Source organism: Crocuta crocuta, unplaced genomic scaffold, assembly GCF_008692635.1.
Source record: "Crocuta crocuta isolate KB4526 unplaced genomic scaffold, BGI_CrCroc_1.0 scaffold168, whole genome shotgun sequence".
NCBI classification, from domain to species: Eukaryota; Metazoa; Chordata; class Mammalia; order Carnivora; family Hyaenidae; genus Crocuta; species Crocuta crocuta.
This window is the reverse complement of record NW_027532591.1, coordinates 3,002,285-3,028,694: the sequence shown is the minus strand read 5'-3', so window position 1 is coordinate 3,028,694 and position 26,410 is coordinate 3,002,285. Positions and strand designations below refer to the sequence as shown.

Sequence of the window (26,410 nt, the reverse complement as noted above, 5' to 3'; positions counted from 1 at the left end):
GGCTTATTCATGCAACAAATATAATTAGTCACTAGGTGCTAGGAATGCAGAGGTGAATAAGAGATGATTTCTCTCCTCCTAATAGCTGTCCGCGAGTACCATTATGGAACACAAAGTTCTCCCTGACTTCTGGGCTCCCATTCCCTTCTCTCACTCTTTTCAGTACTTAATCTAAACTACTAAAATCCAGGCCCCAGTTAAATACCAGATTATGTTTCTGTTTAGGGGCCTTGATTTATCAAATCAAAAATACCCTTATTATCTTAAGGACAGAAACCATGTCATAACTTGTTATATATTTAGGCCCTCCTAAATATTGACTGATAAAAGGCAGAACACAGAAGAAATATATTTCGTGATTTAGCATAAATTTGCTCTCTTTTATGGCCTCTGAAAATGAATCTTCTCTTTATATTGATAGAAAAGGAATTTTTGCATTTGATAAGAAATTGGATTAAATATTCTGTTATTCCTCCCAGCTAAGATTTGTATAAGGTACTTAAAATAAGTGTTTATTTATTACTAGTGGTGAGAAAAAGACAGCCAATTATCTATTTATGATTATTGTCCTTCCCAAAAAAATTGTGTAAATAATGACCCTATAGACATTAAACTGTCAGTGCCTCAATTCCTTTTCACTTAAGTGATTAATACGTAACAATAAGGAGATAAGTTACTTGGTTTTGGGGTACCTGGGTGGCTCACTTGGTTAGGTATCAGACTCTTGATTTTGGCTCAGATCATGATCTCATAGTTCATGAGTTCGAGCCCTGCATCGGGCTCTGCACTGATAGCTCAGTGCTTGGGATTTTCTCCCCCCAACTCCTCAAAAAACAAATTAATTAATTTTAAAAAAGTTATTTGTTCTTTTTTAAAATAGGACTTCTGGGGCACCTGGGTGGCTCAGTCGGTTAAGCGTCCGACTTTGGCTCAGGTCATGATCTCACAGTCTGTGGGTGTGAGCCCTGAGTCAGGTTCTATGCTGACAGTTCAGTTTGCAGCCTGTAGCCTGCTTCAGATTCTGTGTCTCCCTCTCTCTCTGCCTCTCCCCTGCTCACGCTCTCTCGCTCTCTCTCTCTCTCAAAAATAAACATTAAAAACTTTAAAAATAAAATAAACTTTGACTCCTTATCTGTTGAGACAGTTTAACAGTTTACTGTTACTAGGAAGTCTAATAAGCCTCAAACAGACCAGGGATGCTTTTTAAATTAAATCTTCCCCCAAATCTCACCTGTGTCTTTTTTTTAATTTGCCTTTAGTTTGGTTGTGTTCTAACATGCATACAGTTATTTGCATTTTCATGGAGAGACATTATACCATACTTTTAGAAAACAATTGATACTAACCATACATTGATTGAACCATACAGGACTCCTGTATGGTTTAGTTAACTAAGGCATCGACTCCTGATTTCAGCTCAGGTCATGATCTTGATTTGTGAAATCAAGCCACATGTTGGGCTCCTCACTGACAGCACATAGCCTGCTTGGAATTCTCTCTCTCTGCCCCTTCCCCGTGCTCTTTCTCACTCTCTCAAAATAATTTTTAAAAAGTGTTTGATACATATTGATAATATGGATCAGTAGTCATTAAATGATTCTATCCTTTTACCCTATATTTTCACTTCACAGACTTTTTTTTTCTTAGGAAATACTTCAGGTTATTTATCCCAGTATTATTTATAATAATAAAAAACTAGAAAGAAAAATCTAGCTATAACTGATTTATGATTATGGCAACATATACATCTACTCAATAGAATATTATTCAAACACTTAAGTAACATGCCAGTTCATTACTATGGCATAGAAGGCTAAAAAATTGTATTTACTCATACAGTGATTACCACAAAAAGGAAAAGATACATTTGAACAAAAGACTGATAAGTAAACAGATGTTATTAACATTGTATTAAAAGTTTATGGAATTGATATTACATGCAATTTTTCTTTATTTTTGTCAGGGACTTACTGTCTTTCAAATTTCATATTTATTTCATGATTGACTAATATATTCACATTAATCAAAACTCAAAACATAAAAAGGTATGAAATGAAAAGTTTCTCGTACTTACTTCTGTTAAGTTACCCTCCCCAGAGGCACTGTTATAAGTTTCTCATTTATCCATCCAGAGACTATTTTATATGTAAACAAGCTAAAGCTAATGTATACTTACTTTTTCCTAGTTTTACACCATGGTAAAACTGGTAAACACCAACACCTTGCTTTTTCTACTAACATCATATTTAACGATATTCCATGTCAGTTCCTAAAGACCTCTTTCTATTTTATGACTAAATATTATTCCTTTAAATTTCCCAAGATACAATAATTTATTTACTGAGAGTCTACTGATGGGCATCCAATATTCTGCTATTACAGTTCTATAGTAAGTACACATAGGTGATTTCCTACATAAAAACATACCTAAGTTCCCAAATGTAGGAGTGCTAGGTTAAGAGTATGTGTTTTTGTTTTTTTTTTTTTAACAGATGAACATAGAGGAAAAGAGAGAGGCAAATCATGAAACAGACTTTTAACTATAGAGAACACACTGGGGGTTGCTGCAGGGGAGGTGGGTGGGGGAAGATGGGTTAAATAGGTGATGGGGATTAAGGAGAGCACATGTGATGAGCACTGGGTGTCATATGTAAGTGAGATGAATCACTAAATCCTACACCTGAAAATATATTACACTGTGTGTTAACTAACTGGAAGTTAAATTAAAACTTGGAAGAAAAGAAAGTATGTATGTATTTTTAATTTTCATAGATATTGGCAAATTGCCCACAAGTGCCAATTTCACTCCATCTAGCACTGTTCAGTAGTTCCTGTTTCCTATAAACTTGCTTTAAGTTGACAGAGGAAAGATAGTTTCTTAGCGTAGCTTTATTTTTTTTTTTTAATTTATTTATTTATTTAAGTAATCTCTACAACCAGAATGGGTCTCAAACCCATGACCCCTAGATCAAAAGTTGCATGCTCCACCCACTGAGCCAGCCAGGCACCTGTCTTAATATAGCTTTAATTAGAAGTAAACTCATTATGAGCTAATTTGAGTGTCTTTTCACATGTTTATTAGCCACTGCTATTTCCATTTCTGGGAGCTGTCTTTATATATTGTTTGTTGATCTTTTTCTTATTTTATAAGAGTTCTTTTATATTTTATAAAAGTTCTTATTAGGGAACTTTGCCTCTTTCCTGTGGCCTGAAAGTCAGAATTTTTTCCCCTGTTCATCATTTGTCTTTTGGCCTTATTAAGCTATTTTTTACCATATAGAAATAGCCAAAATTATCAATTGTGTTTTTTAAGCTCCACTCTGCCCCAGCTCTACTAATCTTCTTTGTACCTTTAAAATATGCTATCAACTTCTTGGTATTTGCTGTTCTTTCTGCCTGAAATTCTCTTGCCAGAGATACGTGTTTCACTTCCTCCATTCACCTCTTTTGAGTCTTTGACCAAATACCAACTTTTTAATGAGACTATTTTATATTGCAGGCTCCCTTTCCCTGCTTTGTTTTTCTTCTATCACCTGTAGCTCACAGACTTTAGGGGTATTTTCAATTGTCTTACAGAGACATTACAGCTCACCTATACAAATGAAGAAGTGAGAATTAACATCTTTAATGCAGTCATCACCTCAGGAGACTAGGCACATGGTCCACTGAAGCTGCCATTTTCCAGAACATTTTGGGGACAACTTTTTTAAGCACTTCATTCAGAGATAGCTTAAAGCCTTACAAGGAAAGCAGTCCTATGTCCTGAAAGCATGCTTCTCAGTGTAGTCCATTAATCCCTTATATAAAAATCACCTGGTGTGGATTGGCAGCTTATTAAAACAGGCAGCTTCCTGGGCCTGTTCCCAGATCTACTGAATCAGAGTCTCTGGGGGATGGCGCTGAGGAACCTGTCTTTTAAAATGGGGCTCAGTCAGTTGTGCATCCAACTCTTGATTTCAGCTCGGGTCATGATCCCCAGGTTGTGGGATGGAGCCCCACATCAGGACTTAAGATTCTCTCTCTCCCTCTCACTCTCTTTCCAAAATAAACTCCCTAGGTGATTCCTAAGCCATTAAAACTTAAAGATTACTGCCTGTATAATCAGTGTCCCCCAGCTTAGTCACATACTTTTTCCTCACTTAGCTTGAATCAGACTTAAGACTATTTCCAAAAATCAAAACTACCCTCAGGGGACAAAGGGACATGTGCCAGGGGTGCTGAAGATCATTCCCAATACAAACTCCAGAACTGAACTGAACAATAGGATAGGCATGCATACTTGGAAATGGTGTTGCAGTAGAAGACAAAACTCTTTGGCCTGGTTTTGGTATGCTTGGCAATGCTAGTAACTTGATAAGTCTCATTTCACACATTAAAGGACCTTGGCTTTAGTTTTCCTATTAAAGGGAAAAGCAAAAGAAAGATGGCTAGATAGGTAGATGATCTCAAGGGTCCTTTCTCTTAGGTTCTGATTTTTCTACTCATGTACATAAATGTGGTTGAATAAACCCTAGACACATGAATGCACATGTGTAAGTAATGAGGATTATTACTATAGCAAAAACAGCTTGTTTGGTCTGTTTTAAAGGGAAGAGCCTTTGGGGTGCCTGGGTGGCTCAGTTGGTTAAGTGTCTGGCTCATGATTTCAGCTCAGGTCATGATCTCACAGTTCATGAGTTTGAGCCCCACATTGGGCTCTCTGCTGTCAGCACAGAGCCCACTTCAGGTCCTCTGTTCCCCTCGTTCTCTGCCCCTCCCCTGCTCGCACTCTCTTTCTCTCTCTCAAAAATAAATAAGAATTTAAAAAAATTTAATAAATAAAGGGAAAAGCCTTAAACCAAAGTAACTTAAGAAGTAGTATAGAATTAGCAGCTATAGCTAAGGAAGTGTATACATAGATTCTGCCTTAAATATTTGGTAATATTGGAGAAGTCCCATAGCACTGTTGAACATGAGTATCTTCTGCTCAATAACCTCTCATTTTGAAGAAATGGTTCACACATTATCAGGCAATTAATGTTAGTTTAATGGTTCAAGGGTAAGCAGCCAGAAATTTTTATATTGATTCTTACTTTTAAATTAGTTAACCTTGCTAAACATGAATGCATTATTTAAATAGTGATTTTAGTTCTGTTTCCTTTTTTTTATTTCATTTTTTTATTAGAGATGTGTAAGTTTGGGAAAACAGATTCTCATTGCATTTAACTACATAATTGTATTGTGCCTATCATATCCACTTTTAAATGTGTAAGGTTTTGTGGTATCACAGCTGCAGCATCATGTCTTTTCTTATTTTCCAAGTATTAATACTTGCTCTTTCATTCTCTNTTCCTTTGCTGTGCAGAAGCTTTTAATCTTGATGAGGTCCCAGTCGTTTATTTTGATTTTTAGTCAACAAGTCTTACTATGCAAAAGATCTTTCAGTGTTAGCTCATAGGTATAAGCTATCATTTGATTGTTTTTTAATTTTTTAAAAAATGTTTTAATGTGTATTTATTTTGAGAGACAGAACACAAGCAAGGGAATGGCAGAGAAAGAGAGGGAGACACAATCTGAAACAGGCTCCAGGCTCCAAGCCATCAGCACAGAGTCCAACACAGGGCTCAAACTCACAAACCACGAGATAGTGACCTGAGCCGAAGTCAGACACTTAACCAACTGAGCCAAAAGATTTGGCCCCAAAAGCTTTCATTTTAATCCTGAAAGTGCAGTTATGATAAATATATTAAGTATCATTATGTAATTAATAATAAAATAGCTACCAATTTTAAGGGATACCATAATTTGAACATAATTCTGAGTGCTTTTTGTATCTTACAAGAATATAAATGTTTTAAAGGTGCTACTCCCATTTTACATCTGAGGTTCCTTTGGAAGTCATATTGAAATGTAATTATCAGGAAGTCTCACAGAGTCATTAGCAGTTTTTAGCCTCCATTTTTTATTAGACGTGCCTCCTTTTATATTACCTGATATATAGTAGATAGTAAATGTTTGTGTAATTTCACCATTCCTAAATTGCTGTGTTTCTTCTAGTATATATCTTATGATGGAGTACAACTTAGTAAAAGTCAGTGACTCATTTAATTATGAATTTGATTGAAAGAAACTAAACTATATCCTGTTTTGAATTAAAATGAGATTACTTTTTCCCCATATCTGATTTATTAGTAATCCTGGTTTCCATTAGCAAGATAGAAAAGATCTATGCTTCAGAGACTGAAAATTTTACTAATGATTAATATATGCTAGCCATTATTATCATAGATGTTCTGCTTTTTTTCTTCCCAAACTTTAGATTAAAAGATAAGACTGTATCTTTCTACTTTTAGATTTCTGAGAGCAAGAGCTAGTGAATATGATCTGCTAATTATATTTTGTTTCCTCTGCAAGGCCAAAGTTTGAGACCTCTCACTCACTTCCCACCATCACCCAGGCCCCTACCAATGAATTGCTTTATTATACCTGATTTGTGATTAACTGTTTTCTCTTCATTCATTTTTATCAGCCCTTCCTTCTTCTTCCCCTTCCTCCTTAACTCCCTTCCTCCCACCTTCATTCTTTGTCTTTTATATATTTTTTAAAATTTTTTTTCTTCAATAGTTTATTGTCAAGTTGGTTTCCATATAACACCCAGTGCTCATCCCCACAAGTGCCCTCCTCCATGCCCATCACCCCACTTCCCTTCTCCCCACCCTNTAAGAAATTACTGCGGTTGAGGTCAAGAAGGTTGTTTCCTGCTTTCTCCTCTAGGGTTTTGATGGCTTCCTGTCTCACATTCAGGTCCTTTATCCATTTTGAGTTTATTTTTGTGTATGGTGTGAGAAAATGATCTAGTTTCAATCTTCTGCGTGGTGTTGTCCACTTCTCTCAGCACCATTTGCTAAAGAGACTGTCTTTTTTCCACTGGATATTCTTTCCTGCTTTGTCAAAGATCAGTTGGCCATACATTTGTGGGTCCAATTCTGGGTTCTCTATTCTATTCCATTGGTCTATGTGTCTGCTTTTGTGCCAATACCATACTGTCTTATAGGGGCACCTGGGTGGCTCAGTCGGTTAAGCCATACTGTCTTGATGATTACAGTTTTGTAGTAGAGGCTAAAGTCTGGGATGGTGATGCCTCCCGTTTTGGTTTTCTTCTTCAGTATTACTTTGGCTATTCAGGGTGTTTTGTGGTTCCATACAAATTTTAGGATAGTTTGTTCTAGTTTTGAGAAGAATGCTAGTGCAATTTTGATTGGGATTGCATTGAATGTGTAGATTGCTTTGGGTAGTAATGACATTTTAACAATATTTTTTCTTCTGACCCATGAGCATGGAATGTTTTTCCAGTTTTTGTGTCTTCAATTTCCTTCATAAGTTTTCTAAAATCCTCAACAAGATACTTGCAAATTGAATCCAACAGCACATAAAAAGAATTATCCACCATGATCAAGTGGGATTCATTCCTGGGTTACAGGGCTGGTTCAATATTAGCAAATCAATGAATGTGATACTTCACATTAACAAAAGAAAAGATAAAAACCATATGATCCTGTCAATAGATGCAGAAAAAGCATTTGACAAAATATAGCATCCCTTCTTAATAAAGACCCTCGAGAAAGTTGGAATAGAAGGAACTTACTTAAACATCATAAAAGCCATCTGTGAGAAGCCCTCAGCTAGTATCCTTAATGGGGAAAAATTGAGAGCTTCCCCCCTGAGATCAGGAACACGACAGGGATGTCCACTCTCACTACTGTTGTTTATTGTAGTGCTGGAAGTCCTATCACAAGCCATCAGACAACAAAAGGAAACAAAAGGCATCAAAATTGGCAAAGAAGAAGTCAGACTTTCACTTTTCGCATCTGACATGATACTCTACATAGAAAACCCAGCAGACCCACCAGAAGCCTACTAGAACTGATCCATGAATTCAGCAAAGTTGCAGGGTACAAAATCACTGTACCGAAATCAGTTGCATTTTTATACACCTATAATGAAGCAACAGAAAGAGAAATCAAGAAACTGATCCCATTGTCTTTTAAATTTGTCATTTTAGCTTTTTGTTTTGGAGGGTTGATTTCGGAACTTATTCCCTCTCCTTAATTAGATATATCTAGAGTAAGTTGTTTCATTTATTTAAAGCTTATATAATTAAAAAACAAAGCCATTTCTCCTTTCCATGGAACAGTTGCCATTGCTTCCCCTTCTGGGTTTGATTTGTAGGAATCCAATTGCCGTTGAAACCATTTATCCCTTCGTGACACCTGACTCTCATGAACACCATATGCAGCTAGGCTGACAAGTTTGGTGCTGCCATTAGATGCACTAGCACACTTTTATCTCTTTAGAAAGGAAGAAAATGCCACACAATTCTGAGAACCACATTTTTTTCTTGAAACAATTTGTTTTTCCCTTGTCTATTTTTGTGCTAACGTTCTGAAATAGATTTTTGCTGCTGGTAGTGTGCTATGAATGGTAACTTTGTGCTATGATATTGAGAGGAAGAAGCAGAGTCTCCTAGCCATGAGAAGGATGTGATATCTGCATGGTGAAATCTTGTAAATTGTAGTAGAAGGAACTGACAAGTAGGAATTTTGTAATTTGGGGCTTGTCTGTCTATTGTCCCTATAGGTGGCTCTCATTGATTGTAATTTGAAAATCTCAAAGTAAACATGATTCAGATCTTAGGAAGATTAATTAGATTAATTAAAAATTTAACAAAGTCTCTCTTTGATTAGAACAAATTGTTAGTTAAGGCCACTAGAAAGCATCAACTGGCTGTGGGATTCCTGTGTATTTCTCAACTACTTCCAAAACATTAGAATGATTTGCCAATACCTGCTAGAAGACTGATCACTTTGTTGTTTTTTATAGTTAATTGAACAGCTAATGTGCCTTTGAAGGCTGTATTTCTATTGAATACATTTTGTGAAGTTTTGAAATGTGTGTTGTATATTAATTTAAACTCAAGAAGATACCTATATTTTCATAATTATTTTCCCTTCTAGCTCATTTTCATAAAATGACAATTTGGGAAGTACACAGTTTCCAGGCAAATTGTCTTGAAATTGAATACTTTAAGCCACTAAGCTAACCAACCTGCCTGCTTGCCTGCTTTCATTTTTTTTCTCCTTCCTTCCTTACTGACTTCTTTCCTCCCTTCCTTTTTTGGGAGTATCCTGTTTAGGTAGTATTTAATATCACTTGTGAGGTTAGTGCTGTGATATCCACTTGATCCAGTGATGTGAAAGCAAGAAGGACTTATTTTCTCCCTTTTGTAGGGAATGACATTCCAATTGTTTTTTGATATCTTTAAATTCAGAGGTTGCCAATGATCAAATCAGGGTCAAGATTGGCCTCAAATATTTTAGTAAGAGCAGAAAGAAAAATGACATCCTAATGTCCGAGTGTCCTGATCTGCAGATCTCCACTGATGAATTAAAACTATACAGGTGTGAAATTTGGTACTGGAGGCTTTGGCTACTTGAGCACCTTTTATCGTATAATAGTTCTGGAATGTGAAGATCTGAATTTTCATGGAAAAACTGATATTTCATGGCCAATAATGGATTTCTTAGGTCCTTGTCATTTCAAATTGCCATGAGGTCTAGTTATTGCTGCTCTAAATATATATATATATGAAACTGCCTCCCAATGAACTTATTGCTGTGGTGCTAACTTGTCTTGACACTCTTGCTGACAGCTCTCGTGGCCCTTAACATGGTCTACTTCCTGTAGTCACAGCACAGGTTTTGTGGAGGATTCAACCTAAATTTCTGGAATGAATTTCTATAGACAAGAGATATATGGGCTTTAAAAATTAAGAGGTTTGATTCTGTTTTGAATTTGGATATCAAATGAATCTGAGCACATGACATTTTAATGCCGTTTGTCTTTTCAAATAGATTTACCTTCTAATGCATGTGACAACAGGATTTTGCTCATCAGCTAGGACATACATTTCAGAGGAGTTGTTACCTAAAATATTATCATAAGGCATAAGAAAACACACGATTTAAGTTGCCTTTCATGAACATAATTAAGAATTAATAAGCCAGTACCAGTGGCTAGTCCCCAGAATTTCCACTGTTTTGCCTTTTGTGACCTGTGTTATTAAAAGTCCATTATTTTTACAGACTTTATTAAATTGGATCTTATTAAAGCATTCTATATTTGCATTTGGTCTTTCATAATTCATTATTATTATGACATTTACTTTTTACCATCAGATCTGAAAACATATCATAAGCTACCCTTTTCTCTTGAAAGAAATGCTAATTTCAAACAGTCCTCTAATAGAAGAGAAAAGCTTTATCAGTTTTTTCATTTATTCCAGATCGTGTTAAGAATACTAATGCTAGACTTCAGTATGCTAATATCTCTGAGCTTTTTTGGTCAAAAGCTTAGAATTATTATTTTTATCCCATGGTAAGTATGAAACTAGAAGACCTGCTACTACTGGAGAAAACACAATTCTAAAGTACAATTCTTGATGCTAAAGACTTGTGAAATGTTGCTAAATCCTGTTTAGTCTGGGATGCTGCCAGTCAATTTAACTTTGTACCACACGGTATTTGTATTTAAGAAATTCTTTCCTCTTAAAATTCATTTTGTTTGTTTTTCTCATTGTTTAGGGCAGTATAGCTTGCAATGTTTAAGACTGTCCCATGCTGTCAGCTGCCAGCCAGCATTTAGGGAGTGCTGCCTGCTTTCCTATATGATAATCATTTCTGTATCGTTTAAGATATCGTTGAAAACTAAATATAGCAGGATTGTATATACTGATATCAGACAGGCTATCTAATTGTAACGTAATTAGTAAAACAGTGATTTTTTGTTGTTGGAGAACTAGTAAGTTTATTAAACTCTCAAAAATGAAACTGACTTTGACTTTTTTCTCATTTTAGATTTCTGACAATGTGCAATAGACATTTTGGCAGTGTTGTTGCACAAACCATTCGGACTCAAAAAACAGATCAGTTTCCACTTTTTCTGATTATTATGGGAAAGCGTTCATCTAATGAAGTGTTAAATGTGATACAAGGTAATGTACATGTCACAAAGGGAGTAGAGTGTCTTCTTGTGTATGAGATAACCTTATAATATATTTACCATCAAAGTTGACAGTAATTCTCTATATTGGTGAATGTCTTTGTGTTTTAAAACATAGAATATCCTAAAGAAGAATATCTTCAAAAAGTATAGGTTCTCTGAAAAACGAAATATGCTGCATTAAATTCCAACAGAAATTTCTTAATAAAATTGCACAACCCTTGGGACATAGCATAATCATGTTAATTGTTCCAAATTGCTAAATTCTCCAACAATTAAGTCATAATCACTTGTCAAATATGACATTTCTTATACATATATTGATTTCTTGCTGTAAGGTTGATTAATTGAAAGAAATGCTGACCTTTTAGTTATCTACAAAAAACCAGTGACTGGGTATTACAAATTAATTGTTCACAAATGGTTGCTGGTACATCCTTATTTGTGTGAATCCATGTTAGGATGCAGTACTAAGACGTGAAGCCATAGGATGTCTGTAAGTTTAATCACATTGCATACTCTTTAAAAACAAAAAAAAGTTATTTTTTTAAACTGTTACTGATATAACTCAAGGATTATTATAAGATTATTATTTATAAAATAGCCTAAATTGAAAACAATATATCTTTTCTATGCCATAGTGAAAAGATGTTTCAAGTGTCCCAAGCTAAAGCTTGTATCTGAGATTTTTTTTTTTTTTTTTTTTTTTTGGTTTATTTATTTGAGAGAGAGAGAAAGAGCCTGTGCATGAGCACTAGCAAATGAGGGTCAGAGAGAGCGCGAGAGAGAGAATCTCAGGCAGGCTCTGGGATGTCAGTGCAGAGCCCAGTATGGGGCTCGAACTCACTAACCATGAGATCATGACATGAGCTGAAACCAAGAGTCAGTCACTTAACTGACTGAGACCCCCCAGGAAACCCTGAGTTACTTTTTTTCTACCTGTATGTCAGTCAAAAGTTCTATAGCAGTTAATATGATGGCGGGGCATGGTGTAAATTCTAGTGCCTTTAAAACTCAATATAAAACCTCTGGTATTTTTCGTTTGCCCTGTAACTAGAGCATTGAGTTTCATAAATAATTGTAAAGAAGCTCTTCTGGGGGAATGAATTACATAGGGTAAATGGATAATGAAGATAATATTTCATTTCATTCCTGTTTTCCCTGTCACAGGCAATATTATTATAGAGAGTGGTTTTCAAAATGTGGTCCATGGATCCTGGAGGTCCTCTAGACACTTTCATTGGATCTGTGATGTCAAATTGTTTTCATGTGACAAGACTTTTCTTTTTAGCCTTTATTTTTTCTTTTTTTTCCCTTTTTTTACTATGCTTACATGTGCACTGGTAGCACAAAATCAAGGTTGTGTAAAACTGGCACCTTCACACAAATCAAGGTCATGATCAAAACTATACTAATAATTCTATTCGTTATTATGTGCAATTTGAAAATTATTTTATTAAATTTTTACCCTTTTTACAGTTTGTGTGACCCAATGAGAGGTATAGATAACACCATTTCAGAGTACAAGGGTAGTCTCAAAGAAAAGCACTTNTATCTTTTCCCATTCCATTGGTTGCCTATTAGTTTTGTGGGTTGTTTCCTTTGCTGTGCAGGATTTTTTCTTACAGAACATCATTTTTGCTTGAAAATACTGACAAACTATACTTAGATAGCCTGGGTATTACTGATGGTACTTGTTGCCAATGATAAAATTTGAGCTTTTAAGCAAGATGTTGTGTCCTCCACCATAAGATTGACAGCTTAAATAATTTTCTGATGACATCAGTTATAATGTTAACAAATGTGATTTTTGATATCATATAATTAGGTATGTCAGTACTGAGGAGAAATGCATAAGTCAGTGAACCAGTATTTTCCACATAACCAATGCATGATGTTGTAAAATCATGCATAGATAAAAGGTCCATCCAAAGACAAAATAGGTCAGTGGACCTTAATATTACGAAGTGCAAACAGTTCATTAATGCTTTCAAATTCTTCACTTACTTGAAGAAACTTCTACTTGTCAGTTTAGGTGTATCAAAGAACATTTAAAATTATTTATTAAAATACTCCTCTTTTTCAACTACATATCTATATGAGGCCATATTTGCTTCATAAATTTCAACTAAGATGTAAGACAACGTATTTTAACCGGTTTAATATAGAAGTAAATATGAGAATCCAGTATGTTCTATTAAGCCAGACATTAAGGACATTTCCAAAATTGTTAAAACAATACTATTCTTCTTGCTAAGCTTTCTCATTTGGAACATAGAACCATTTTTCATAAAAATGTGGTACTTATATTAACATGTAATGGGTTTATTAATGTTACTTTTAAATGAATGATAAATATGCTTTAAGTATTTAAAATTTAATTTCTAACACAATAAATGTTGATAACAATAACCCACATAAAAATTATTTGGGAATCTCAGTAGTTGTTAAGGATATAAATGAGTTCTGAAAGCAAAAGTTTTATAACCACTACAATAGGGTATAAAGAAAAAAACTTGTTCAAAACTGCATTAATTGGTACATTTTCTCCAGTTTGGCAGTGAATCCTTACAGTTAGATCTGAAGCATAGTTGACAAGCAGGCTTAAGCCTGAAAAAGCCTGATTACATACTGGCCATTATGTAATCACCTCTCTGGTACCCTCCATTAAGAGCTCCTATCCCAAGGCACCTGGGTCGCTCACTCAGTTAAGTGTCTGATTCTTGATTTCAACTCAGGTCACAGTTTGTGGGATTGAGCCCGCATCAGGCTTTGGCCTGACCTCCCAGAACCTGCTTGAGATATTCTCTCTCCCTCTCTCATTCAAAATAAATAAAGAAACATAAGAACTCATATCCTGTGCTCTGAGTCTTAGTCACTACAGTCTTCAAATAAGAAAGGGAAACTCAAAGATTTGCGCAGTATCAAAATCTCCATTGAAGATTCTCCTAAACTTTTTCCACTTGTTGTATCTATTTTTAATAAACTACCAGTGATTGTGTATATTCTGTGTTCATTGTTATCTTCACTCTGCTGATAAGGAAGTTGATACTCAGAGAGCTATAGTCAGTCACTTATTTACTCACTTACTAAGTGAATAGTTATTAAGCCCTTGTCACATGCTAGGCAGTTCTAGATACTAGAACATATAGTTTTTAAGTAGTGGCGCTAGGTTAGAACTGTAACTATAAAACCAGCTCTGCTTTCTCAGTACCATGGCATCACACCAAGATAATATTTGTTATTTATTGAGAGACTAGTGCNGGATGAGCACTGGGTGTTATATTGGAAACCAACTTGACAATAAACTATTTAAAAAGAGAGAGGGAGAGAGACTAATGTTGATGTGACTGATATAGATTGTTTCTTTTACTAAGGACCACAGATGCTCCCTAACCTGCTGCCATTGGTCATAAGGAAAATAGAGAAAAGGACCATTGAAAGGTCATGTTAGTCTAGCTCTGCTCTAGAATAACACCAGCAAGGATGCTTGTTCTTTGTTGTCCTGTTTCATCAGTGACACAAGAAGACCCTTCTCAAGCCCTGGAGAAAGATGGGCACTTTTGCCTATAGTTTTGAAAGAAAAGAAGAATTGCCAAATCTTTATGTATCCTTATGGATTTCTCTCTTGCACATATATCCAAAGCAAGTAACAGGACAGTGCTTTCGAGAAATGGCATATATGTGCTTTATGTGCTGTACTTTTGTTATGGCATTGGGCAGGGAATAAAATAGCATTAAGGAAAATTAAGCTTTTATTTTTTTTTTAATTTTTTACTAGTTGTTTTTGAGAGAGAGTGCAAGCAGAGGAGGGGCAGAGAGAGATGGAGACAGAGAATCTAAAGCAGGCTCTGCTGTCAGCACAAAGCCTCACATGGCACTCAAACCCATGAACCATGAGATCCTGACCTGAGCTGAAGTCTGATGCTCAATCAACTGAGCAACCCAGGTGCTCCAAAAGGAAATCAAATATTTAAATACTCTCATATAAATTAATTAATATAACACTGTATATTAACTAACTGGAATTAAAATTAAAACTTTAAAAAAATAAAATAAATAAGTACTCTCATAAAGTTTATAGTATAGTCATTTAAAAGCAGCTGAAGGGGAAAAATATCAATTGGGTAAGAAAAGAACTCTTTTTTTTTAATTTTTCAAAAAATGAATTAACGTTTGCTTCACCAAAGAGTGATAAGAGATAATTAGTTATAAGAGATAATTCTAAATAAATAGTGTATTGAGGTGGCAAAGAGAAAAGGTTTTTGAGTCGGACTCATTTGATTTCAAACCCTGGCCCCACCACTTAATCAGCTTGATCTTAATTGCACAGGCTACTTGAGCTCTCAAAGTCAAAATCATAATGATACCTTCAAAGAATTGTTGTACAGGTTAAATGAGTGTGTGTGGGTGTGTGTGTGTAGTAGTAGTAGTAGTAGTAGTAGTAGTAGTAGTATTTAGCCTAATTACTAGCATATAAACAAATGGTAGTTGTTGCTAGTATCTTTAAGTACATGAGTTTTTCTAACTTGAAAGAGTTTCTGATCCTCATGACTTAACCATTCTTCATAGTGCTTAAAATCTTTCTCATTAAGAGGTGGTTTCCTCAGATCTACTATATTTGAAATTTCAGCTGCCTATATACTGCTTTACTCTTTCACATTGAACATATGAAACTTTTCAATGAAAATGTGACAGTATTTTAACTAGATATTAGCATCATAGTATTGTAAGTTTTATTAGGCTTTAGTTACTCCTTACTGATTAACTCTAGAACGGCTTTCCATTTTATAACTTTAATAACGTGAAATTTGGCAATCTCAATGTGTTGCTAGGTAACACAACAGTGGATGAGTTAATGATGAGACTCATGGCTGCAATGGAGATCTTCACGGCCCAACAACAGGAAGATATAAAGGATGAGGTAAGATGAAAGGTTAAGTAGACCTTTAATAGGATTTTCATGGGATAATTTGTCAAATGGAGCTGCTTGCCTATGTCGTGATTGATAAATAAGGATGATGAAGATGCATTTCCAGATGAACCAAGGACTTTTATACCATTGAGTTGACCTTTCAGTCCATTCTTTTCATGACCTAAGACCCAACAATTTGTTTAACTTTATGGACATTTATACTTTGCTAGATTTGGAGTGGTGACAGGTCAATTTGCAGGAAATGAATTCCAAAGCATATTTACAAAAGAAACGAGAGTCCAGGAAATCCTGTGCACTGTGTGATTTTTTTTTTCACTCACTTTCAAGATCCTTTTACTCTTTTTAAATATTGAGATTGATTACGAGTAAACAGATTTTACATTGGAACATATTTTTGAAGCACTGTGAGAATTAGTAAAAGATCTCCAGAATTCTGAATTTTTCAGTCTCCTAAGTATATTCAGTTGGTATAAATGGCATGAGGATGGAACCTCAAATAAAGTAATAATAACAGCAATATTGATAATAACAATAGTAGTCACTACTTACTGAATATTTATAATGTGCTAAGCACTGAGCTAAGCACTTTATATTTATTATCTCATGTGGTCTCAAAACAACCCCATGAGGTTGTATATGAGTCACATGGAGTTCTGGCAGAAAACACATAGCTTTCAAACTTGTTTATTTGAGAACAGTTTAATAAAAGAACTATTTATAAAGGTATGGACAGGGCTTATGGAAATTAGCAATAGATAGTACAAACTCTAGGGCAAAAAGGAGCCATTACCACCCCTAGGCCTAAAGGCCTTGGAGAAGGTGGTATATCGAGAGGACTATATCTGGTAGAGGGATATAGCCCTTGGTGGCCTGGTAGGTTGGAAACCAGGGAATAGCTTTACTTTCCTTCCAAGCTCTGATCTCCTGCTAGTACCTCCTACTGACCTAACCCAACCAGAAACTGAAAGGCAAGAGAACTTCCCTGAGCAGAAAGCTAGGTGAATTGTGAATACTGAGGAGCAAATGAGAGATAATCTAGTACAGATTGGTACTATTTGTCTTCACTTTTCAGATGAGAATACTAAAGATCAAAAGCGTTAATTAAGTTCATTTGCCCAAGATCACATGGCTAGTAGGACCTATAATAATCTCAAGTAATCATTATTGCTTTATCAGTCAAAAAATTTCTGGGTTTGGAAAACAGCTTAAAAGTAAAGTACAAAACACATGCTAACATTTGTTAATTTGAGATGCTTATTTCAAGGTACTTTTTAAATTACCCTTCCTTATATTTTTAATTGAAAAAAAATTTTTCATAGACAAATAGGAAGTTTGATTTCTGAGCAATGATGAAAAGTTTCCAGCTATAGGGTGTACTTTCAATACAATATCAATTAGCTATTACAAATGGAAACATGTAGACAGTTTTAATAAAAGTAGAACTATTGTATTTTACCTTATTTGCTTGTCTCTTTCTTCTTTTAGACTGTGAATTTGTTAAGGGCAAGAGTTGGGTCATATTCACATTTATAGTTGTATCCCCTAACAGTGTATGTAGGATGAAGTAGGCACTCAACAAATGTTTGTTAAATGATTGAATAAATGAATACTTGGCAGAATTCACATGAAATAGTGTTAGCTGATGGGGCACCTGGGTGGCTCAGTTGATTAAGCGTTCACCTTCAGCTCAGGGCATGATCTTACAGTCTGTGAGTTCAAGCCCTGCATCGGGCTCTGTGCTGACAGCTTGGAGCCTGGAGCCTGCTTCTGATTCTTTGTCTCCCTCTTTCTCTGCCCCTCCCCCATTCTCTCTCTCTCTTTCTCTCTCTCTGTCTCTCTCTCTGTCTCTCTCTCTCTCAAATAAACATTAAAAAAAAAGTTAGTTGAGGGGCGCCTGGGGTGGCTTAGTCAGTTAAGCATCCGACTTTCGCTTAGGTCATGATCTTGCGGTTCGTGGGTTCGGGCCCCGCGTCGGGCTCTGTGCTGACTGCCAGCTCAGAGCCTGGAGCCTGTTTCAGTCTGTGACTCCCTCTCTCTCTGACCCTCCCCTGCTCACGCTGTCTCTCTCTCTCCTAGAAATAAATAAAACATTAAAAAAAAAATTTTTTTTTAAAAAAAGTTAGTTGAAAAAAATTCTTGATTACAGTGGTATAAAATCTGATTAACAAATTAGCACTAATTAACAAATATGAAATTTTGGAGTGCTGTAACTGGTTTTGAGTTTTAATACACATTAGGTTTCTTTTATTGCTGGAAAAATGATGTTTGTAATTTTCCTTAATAGTTAGTGTTTCATTTACTCTAAAGAAAAGGTAATCAGGTATATGATGGAAAGATGTTTATCTGTTACTCTATAAATTGACAATGACATTTGAAATAATGAAGTACTGTACTTACTTAGGAATTTGTAATAATAGGTATGTTGTCGTTTTTTATTACATTTATCCTGGAATAGAGGCATTGATTGACAATAAGTCACTAAACACATTCTTCAGCCATTTAAATCTTGAGTCTCATTAGTACTAGATTTACAGATTATGCTGTATAATAATATGAATGCACAATATTTGCATGCATATTCCCAGTTCATTCTTTCATCTTAATTTGTGTTCTTCATTATTCATTGGTAAAGAAATTGACTTTAATTCCTTTAATACTGAGCACAAAATTTAATATGAGGGTTACAGGAAAAATCCAGGGCTCCATATAATTGAAATTTTTATTGAAATTTAACTGTAAGAGGTAAGGATTTCTCTTTGTTTTTAAAGTGTCTTCATGGAAGTTATCGTTCACTTCATAAGTAGAGTTCCTTAGGTTGAAAGACTTGTTTTGGACTATGCATAGATCATAAATGATTTGGTCCTGCTGAGTATGTGACAAGAAACACTGTCCCTTATAATTGCAAATTTGCTTTTACTCTTCGAAAAAATTTCAAGTAAGGCTTTATCTTAAGCTTGCAATTATAATCAAATTCAGGAACAGAGATGGGGGACGGCTTCCTAGGCCTGAAATTATGTAAACTTAACTTTGGTTCCATTGCATCCATTACTTTACTGATTCCATTGTATTAGTGCAACCAGAGATGCCTATACTATACAAAGCTTTTATTTTAAAAAAAACCAAATCCAAACATTCATTTTCTGAATCATTCTTTAATGGCCTAGAATGCACTAACCTTTGTATCACTAATTGTTCTGTTTTCTTTTCTTTTTCTTCCAAGATCTTATTCAAGTTAGTTATTGACATATAGTGTAGTATTGGTTTCAGGAGTAGAATTTAGTGATTCATCACTTACATACAACACCCAGTACTCACCACCACAAGTGCCCTCTTTAATGCCCATCACCCATTTTCCCACCAATCTCCCCTCCAGCAACCCTCAGTTTGTTCTCTATATTTAAGAGTCTCTTATGGTTTGCCTCCCTCTCTGTTTATATCTTATTTTTTCTTCCCTTCCCCTATGTTCATCTGTTTTCTGTCTTAAATTCCATGAGTGGAATCAAATGGTATTGTCTTTCTCTGACTGACTTTGCTTAGATAGCAGAAGATACTCTAACTCTACCCACATTGTTGGAACTGGCAAGATTTTGTTCTTTTTGATGGCTGAGTAATATTCCATTGTGTATAATCAAGAAGTATGCATTATATAAGCCTCTTGTTTTGGCAGAACTGCTTATAGTTTTATTCACAGATATTTTCAGTAATGATTTAGTTTGTTTTTTAAGTGTTTACTGAGCATCTATCAAGTATATAGCACCAGGCTCAGTCCTGGAGACAGAAAGGTACTTTGCTGCATTGTAGACTTATTGACCATGAAGGGATGAGAAGGAAAATAAATATCACTCCGTCATAGTAGCCACATCTAAAAATCTATTTTTACTTACAACCTGGTTCCAAACAATAGATACTTGCTAGCATGTAAATAGATTCAATTATTTTCATATGCCCTGTTTTCTTTAGCCATGAGTTATCCAGAAACCCCGATTACAAAGAGTTTATGATACTTCGTTCCTAATCTGTTTATTATTTTATTCCTTTGTTCATCCATTCAACATTTAATTTATTTATTTAGAATCCTCATAGGTGCAGGGATTACTTCCTTCCAGATTTTTCTATTTCTTACTGATTCAGTGTTGGCAGGTTGTATGTTGCAAGGAATATTTTTTTTTTAAGTTTATTTTGATAAAGAAAGAGAAAGTGGGGAAGGGGCACAGAGAGAGGGAGAAAAAATCCCAAGCAGGCTCTGTACTATGAGCATAGAGCCCAGCGCAGGACTCAGTCCTGCAGACTGTGAGATCATGACTTGAGCCTAAACCAAGAGTTGGACATTTAACTGATGGAGCCAAGCCACCCAGGCACCCCACAAGGAATTTATCCATTTCTTCTAAATGATCTAATTTATTTGCATACTGGAATGTAATTGTTCATAGTAATCTCTTACAATCCTTTTTGTATTTCTGTACTGTCAATTGTAATATCTCTTTCATTTCTGATTTTATTTATATGAGCCCTCTTTTTTTTTCTTGGTGAGTCTGTCTAAAGGCTTGTCAATTTTGTTTATCTTTTAAAAAACTCAGCTCTTAGTTTCACTGAACTCTTCTTTTTTATTATTGAAATTTAATCAACATAAAATGATATTCTGTGACTTTATGAACGCGTGCCATCGGTCCTAGCAGCTTTTTGGTGGAATCTTTCAGGTTTTCAGCAAATAGTGTAAGTTTCACTTCTTCCTTGCCAGTTTGGATATATTTTCTTTTTATTGTCTGATTGCTGTGGCTAGAACTTCCTGTACTATGCTAAATAGAAGTGGTGAGGGTGGATATCCCTGCCTTATTCCTGACCATAGAGGTAAAGCTCTCAATTGAGGATGATATTAGCTGTGGGTTTTTCCTATATAGTCTTTATTATATTGAGGTATGTTCCCTCTAACCATACTTTGTTGAAGGTTTTTATCATGAATGGATGTTCAACTTGTCAAATTTTTTTTTGCATCTTTTGAGAGGATCGTATGATTCTTATCCTTTCTTTTATTAATGTGGTGTATCATGTTGATTAATTTGTGAATAGTGAACCACCTTGCAGGCCGGGAATAAATCCCACTTGATCGTGGTAGGATTCTATTCATGTATTGTGGATTCAGTTTGGTAGTATTTTACTGAGAATTTTTGCATCCATGTTCATCAGGAATATTGGCCTATAGTTATGTTTTTTAGTGGAGTCTTTGTCTGGTTTTGGTATCACAGTAATGCTAACCTCATAAAATGAATTTGGAAGTTTTCCTTCCATTTCTATATTTTGAAATAGTTTGAGAAGAGTAGATATTAACTCTTCATTAAATGTTTGGCAGAATTCCCCTCTGAAGCCATCTGGCTCTGGACTTTTATTTGTTGGGAGATTTTTGATTACAGATTTCATTTCTTTGCTAGTTATCAGTCTGTCAAGTTTTCTATTTCTCCCAATTTCAGTTTTGGTAGTTTATATGTTCCTAGGAATTTATCCATTTCTTCTAGGTTGTCCCAGTTTGTTGCCAAATAATTTTTCATGATATTGTCTTTTAATTGTATTTCTTTGGTGTTGGTTGTTATTTCTCTTCTCTTGTTTTCAATAATAGCCAAATTATGGAAAGAACCCAAATGTTCATTGACTGATGAATGGATAAAGATGTGATATATAGATACAATGGAATATTACCCAGTCACAAAAATGAATAAAATCTTGACATTTGCAGTGACATGGGTGGAGCTAGAGAGTAGTATGCCAAGCTAAATAAGTCAGTCAGAGAAAGACAAATATCATATGATTTAACCATATGTTTTACAAAACAAATGAACATAGGGGTAAAAAAAAAAGAAAGAGAGAGAGAGGGAGAGAGGCAGACCATGAAACAAGACTCTTAACTGTAGAGAACAAACTGATGGTTACTAGAGGGGAGATGGGTTCAATAGATGATGGGTATTAAGGTAGGCACTTGGGATGAACACCGAGTGTTGTAAGTGATGAATCACTAAATTCTATGCCTGCAACTAATATTGCATTGTATGTTAACTGGCTGGAATTTAAATAAACACTTGTAGAAAATTAAAAACTTTTATGCTTCAAAGAACACTATTGAGAGTGAAAAGACAACCCACAGAATGGAGGAAAATATTTGCAAATCATATATAAAAAGGGTTTAATATCCAGAATATATAACGAATTCCCACAACTGAACAACAAAAGCCAAACAGCACAATTCAAAATTGGGCAAGGAACTTGAATAGACATTTCTCTGAAGAAGATATTCAAATGGCGTAAGCATAAAAAAAGGCGCTTAGGGGCGCCTGGGTGGCTTAGTCAGTTAAGCGTCCGGCTTTCGCTTAGGTCATGATCTCGCGGTTCTTGGGCTCGGGCCCCGCGTCGGGCTCTGTGCTGACTGCCAGCTCGGAGCCTGGAGCCTGTTTCAGCCTGTGACCCCCTCTCTCTCTGACCCTCCCCTGCTCACGCTGTCTCTCTCTCTCTCCTAAAAATAAATAAAACATTAAAAAAAAAAATTAAAAAAAAAAAAGAAAAGGCGCTTAAGTCATTAAGGAGATGCAAATCAAAACCACAAGGAGATACCACTTCACGTAACTGAATGGCTAAAATAGAAACGAATAGAAATTAATACAAGGATTTAGAGAAATTAAAAGCCTCATACATTGCTGATTGGAATGTAAAGTGGTGCATACGCTTTGGAAAAACAGTTTGGAAGTTCCTCAAAAAGTTAAATATAGAATTACCACGTTACTCGACAGTCCACTTCCAGGTATAAATACCCAAAAGTTAAAAACAGGAACTCAGATACTTGTTCATAAATGTTCATTGCATCATTATTCACAATAACCAAAAGATGGAGACAGTCCAAATGTCCATCAGCAGATGAATGGATTAAAAAGTGTGTTGTATCCATACAAAGAATGTTATTCAACTATAATACAGATTGAAGTAGTGATACATGCTGTAACATGGATGAGCCCTGAAGACGCTGAAATGAAAGATGCCAGATGCAAACAGCCAAATACCGTATCATTCTACTTTTATATCTTGAATAGACAAATTTATAAGAACAGCAAATAGATTAGAGCTTACTGCAGACTGGAGGTGTGAGGTAGGTTGGGGAGTTACTGCTTAATGGATATGAAGTTTCTGTGTGAGGTGATGAAAATGTTATGGGAATAGTGTAACAGTTTGCACAACACTGAACGTACTTAATGCCACTAAATCGTACACTTAAAATAATTTTTTATGTTATGTATATTTTACCATTAAAAACAAAAACACACTAACCAAACCCATGTTCAGTAGTTTTGAGTGCTGAGAAGTAAAAATGGCATCATGAGAAGTTCTTGATTCTTGGGGTCAGTACTTGCTGGAAACTATTGGAAACTGACATAGAGTGGAAAAGATTCCAGCCCTGCTCTCATGGGCTTTAACCCTGAGCAGTTTATTACTCTGTATTAAATTCCAAACTTTTATCCCTTAGAGAAGCAAGGGTGTCAGGTAAACTACCTTTAAAAAAAAAGTAAATGTGTTGAATATCTGCTAGTTCCGAGCACTGTTAGATTCTTTCTGAAAATAATCACTTTCAGTTTTCATCATAACCTTGTGAAATAGTATTATCCACATTTTATTGAAGAGAAAATAGAGGCATGTAATACTTACAAAAAGTTTGTCCAAAGTCACACAACTGTGTCAAAACCAGAATACATACTTCTGTCCTTTTCCTGCATCATGATCCCTTGTAAAGCTAAGTTACATTTACATTAAAGATTTGAAGGATAAACTGAAGCAGTGTTCTTATAAAAATTAGAAAGAATCAGAGTGGGCTGATTATATCTATAGGGCTACCCTATCAGGGTAGGTCAGACATTGCTAGATTCCCAAATACCATATTCACTTGAGTAGAATAAGAAAGTTTGTCATAACTGTCTACTCTTATGCATGGAATAATGCTCACTGTTAAAAAGTTATATCCACACCCTGTTTATTTACATTTGTTGCTCTTAAAGTGCCTGCTGATGGATCTGTCCAGCCATGCTTGACACTTCAGAGTAGAAGTTAATATTTGTTTTATATGAAACTAATGTAAAGAGATTTATGACTCAATTTTGGCATTACAATTCAACACACCTGCTGAGCCAGCCCTTCACATTTTTTCCTTCCTTTGCCTGAGGTGTAGAGGCTTCTTCATGGATTACAGTAACACTTTTTGACAAGCTTAGACTGGGTGGAGCTGCCTTGTAATGACAGAACACAATTGATGATATCTCAGTAATGCATTCTTTTTTTATTTGGGCTGTCAACATTTATTACTGTAGAGGCAGTCATTATTAAACAGCTGGCCCAACCTGTCCACTTTTTGTTTTTAGTAAAAGTAGAGTCTAACAAAGTATGTTTATTTTCTCAGTTTTGTGATATTACCTAGCTTGGGCAGAGGGGTATATCTAGGTATTGTATTTTATTTTGTGTACCATTGTTTCAAAAGTAAGTCCAAATAAAAATTAAAACCTTTTACTTCTTCTAAAGGGTTCTCAAGTAGCTGTTGAAACCTTCCCAATATAATAAACGTGACAGGCATCCAAAGAAAATGTTAACTGAAACTCTCTTAAGGCAAATCCCTTAAAAAGAGGCAGAAAAAACTTTTCATGTCTTAAATATGATACTACCTAAATCCTTATCTTTAGAGACAGGCATATTCTTTGTGAATTTTTCTCTCCCACTAAGCACTGTATCTAATTAGCTGTCATGCCAACAAACAGGTAGTTGCAATATAGTATGAAAACATAGCAGTGGCAATAAGCGCAAAGTACAGAGATGACACAAAGAAGACATCTTAGAGGAGGAAACATTTAAGTCTTAAAGGATGATATATAGATGTTTACCAGATAAACCACCGTTAATTCATTTCTTTGACCCCTAAACCAACACATTTTTATTAAGGACCTGATATATGCCCGCATTGTGCTAAGCACTAATGGTTACAAGGATGATACAGTCCTTAGGTATTCAGTGACATGCATATAGAGGATTCCAGTATAATGATATAATTCCCCAGATGGAGATATATGTAGGGTGTTAAATCTGCTTATCAGAGTTAGAAAGAAAGACCTCACCAGGGAGAAACAACAACATTATATAGCATTATAGTAAGTAGACTTCTGAAGAAGTGTCTTCTAGAAGAAACAAGGATACTTTTCTAACAGTTGGCTAGATTGGAAGACTACATCAGCCACAAGAGACCCATTTTATAATTAAGTGGGAACTATTTGATAAATTAGGCAGAAAGATTCTAATCTCAGATTAGATATTTCAGTTCAACAGTAAGCATGTATATCCCATTTCCTATTAATACTTGTCTTTGCAGACCATTTTTACCATAAAGCATACCAAAATTAGTTAAAGCAAAGAAAAAATGATTCTGCACACTTCTAAAGTTTTGTTACTGTTAGAGGTGTGTATACGTATGTTTATGTTAGTGTGTTTTAATGTCTGGAACCCGTATAGGAAAATATCCTAGAGAAAATTTTGGCACACTAGAGAAAACAATTTTAGTAGAGGATTTGCTTTTGTAATTCTTGGCTGTACAGCATTGTTTTATTGAAGTAATTCACTGCTTATATACTAAAATATTCATCACAGCTTTGCACACCTTTGGAGTCTTGGACTAAGAATGCTTATTACCCTCGAATTAGAAGAGAGAATACTAAGATGCCTGGTGGAGAACAACTTAAACTCTTATTTATTTGTTGATGGGAATACAAAATGGTTCAGTCACTCAAAAAAAGTTTGACCTTTCCTCAAAAGTTGACCATACGCTTAACATACAGCCTAGATATTAACTCTAAAAAAGTGAAAACTAATGTTCACATCAAAACCTGTACATGAGTGTTCATAAAAGCTCTATTCATAATTGCCAAAGCTGGAAACAGTTCTAATGTCCTTCATTATCCTTCAGTTCACCTTAAGTGGGTGAATGGATAAACAACACTGTGTTCTATCCATACAATGGAATACTACTCCACAATAAAAAGGAACAAACTATTGATATGTACAACAACTTGAATGTACTCAAAAGGCATTATGCTTAGTATAAGAAGTGATTCTTTAAAGGTTACATACTATATAATTCCATTATATGATATTTTTGAAAAGATAAAACCATAAGAATGGGGAACCAATCAGTGGTTGTTAGGAGTTAGGACTCAGGAGAAAATATGACTACAAAGGATTGGCACCAGTGATTTTTTTTGGGGGGACAGTGGAAGTTTTCTGTATTGTATTTTGGTGGTGGTTACATGAATCTATACATGTTAAAACTTCTAGAACTATATACCAAAAATAATCCATGCTGTAGTATGTTTACTTAAAAAATAAAATTAAAAGCAAGGAAAATTAACAGCCCATAGAAGTAACTATAAA

General features: G+C 35.1%; 1 protein-coding gene across 4 annotated transcripts in view; it reads left to right on the top strand.

The window, feature by feature from the left end:
* FAF1 (Fas associated factor 1) overlaps positions 1 to 26,410 on the top strand; it is a 449,320-nt gene that overhangs the window by 347,221 nt on the left and 75,689 nt on the right. For all 4 annotated transcript variants that reach the window (XM_077779702.1, XM_077779703.1, XM_077779704.1 and 1 more), the window contains 2 exons: positions 10,893 to 11,029; positions 15,873 to 15,961. In XM_077779702.1, coding sequence (XP_077635828.1) covers positions 10,893 to 11,029; positions 15,873 to 15,961 — 226 coding nt within the window. The remainder of the gene's footprint in view (positions 1 to 10,892; positions 11,030 to 15,872; positions 15,962 to 26,410) is intronic.